The sequence below is a fragment of the Brachyhypopomus gauderio genome, unplaced genomic scaffold (genome assembly GCF_052324685.1).
Source record: "Brachyhypopomus gauderio isolate BG-103 unplaced genomic scaffold, BGAUD_0.2 sc34, whole genome shotgun sequence".
Lineage (NCBI taxonomy): Eukaryota > Metazoa > Chordata > Actinopteri > Gymnotiformes > Hypopomidae > Brachyhypopomus > Brachyhypopomus gauderio.
The window spans coordinates 1,210,001-1,211,203 of NW_027506866.1; the positions used below are offsets into that span (position 1 = coordinate 1,210,001).

A 1,203-nucleotide genomic window follows, 5' to 3' on the forward strand; every position below is an offset into this window, starting at 1 on the left:
TGTCTGGCAAAATCATGGATATCTGAGGAGCAATACAGATAAGAAGAATATACCCACAATAAGTATGATATTTTCAAATCAAGACAAAATCCCACAAATTCAAATATTTAAGTCCATAATGCATGGAGATTGATTCTATGTTATAAAGTGTAGCTATAGCTTGGACGAACATACAGGAGTCCCAACTGGAACTGTGTTGTTAATATTATTATTATATATTATAATATTATTATATATTATTAAGTTATTATGTCAATGTTATAATTTAGTTTTTAAATGATGGAACTGTTGTAGCTTGTAGACTTTATCAATGGTGGATATTAAATGATACCATTTCAGTAACATATATTAAAGTTCAGGGCCGGAGTTCAGGGCCACTTTTTCAGCCCGGGAGTTTCATGCCCAAAATTATTTTTCCATCCCAATCGGCCCAAACTAGAGATTGACATGAGCCGGCCCATCGAGAATCCTCCCGAATCTCCCGATTAGCCACTCCGGCTCTGTTAAAAGTTTTATCCGGGGTCCTAAACTGTAACAGGTAGTATGCGACAGCTAATGTACCTTGTTCAGATGGGATATAATTCTCATCATAATCCTCTTCCAGGATCAACTGGTCTCCAACTGGTCTCTGAAGGGCATCTGCTGTCATGTTGATTGAACATTAAGAAAAAGATTATGAATAACAGTGCAGTAGACAGATCACCTCGCCATATTGTCTCTAAACTCTCCGTGGTACCGTTCGCTAGGCTAACCTAACTAACTAGCCAATAATAGAATTCCATAGCAATAATAGCGTCCATAGCAACCGTAGCATTCCACACAAAGCAACGTTATACCCAAAATACCCAAATACCCACCATCAGACTGGAGGTTGACTGGATCCATCTGTCTCAGGACCTCGCCTTGAACATGGGGCTGAGCAAGGTGTCTCTGCCTCTCCATGTCAGGGCCTAAATGCAAAACACCAACCCAGGGCACAGAGGAATGTGTACTGTTAAGATCATCAGGTCTATAAGAAGGGCTACAGTGCCATTTGAATTCATTACAATGTTGAAGAATATGTCATGTCATATTTTCTGATAAAACTGATGTTTTACTGGTCAGGTCATGTGCAGAAAGCTGATGGTTCTGCACCTCTGCCAGACCTTACAAACAAATGTAATAAATGTTTTTTTCTACTTCATCATGCATGGTTATTTGGTT

General features: G+C 39.0%; 1 protein-coding gene across 1 annotated transcript in view; it reads right to left on the reverse strand.

The window, feature by feature from the left end:
* Nucleotides 1-649, reverse strand: part of LOC143485497 (uncharacterized) — a 9,607-nt gene extending 8,958 nt beyond the window's left edge. The window contains exons 1-2 of the mRNA XM_076984944.1: nucleotides 562-649; nucleotides 1-22 (exon numbers count right to left, since the gene is read on the reverse strand). The exon at nucleotides 1-22 is cut by the window's left edge and continues 90 nt beyond it. Coding sequence (XP_076841059.1) covers nucleotides 1-22; nucleotides 562-649 — 110 coding nt within the window. The remainder of the gene's footprint in view (nucleotides 23-561) is intronic.
* Between the last annotated feature and the right edge of the window lie 554 nt (nucleotides 650-1,203).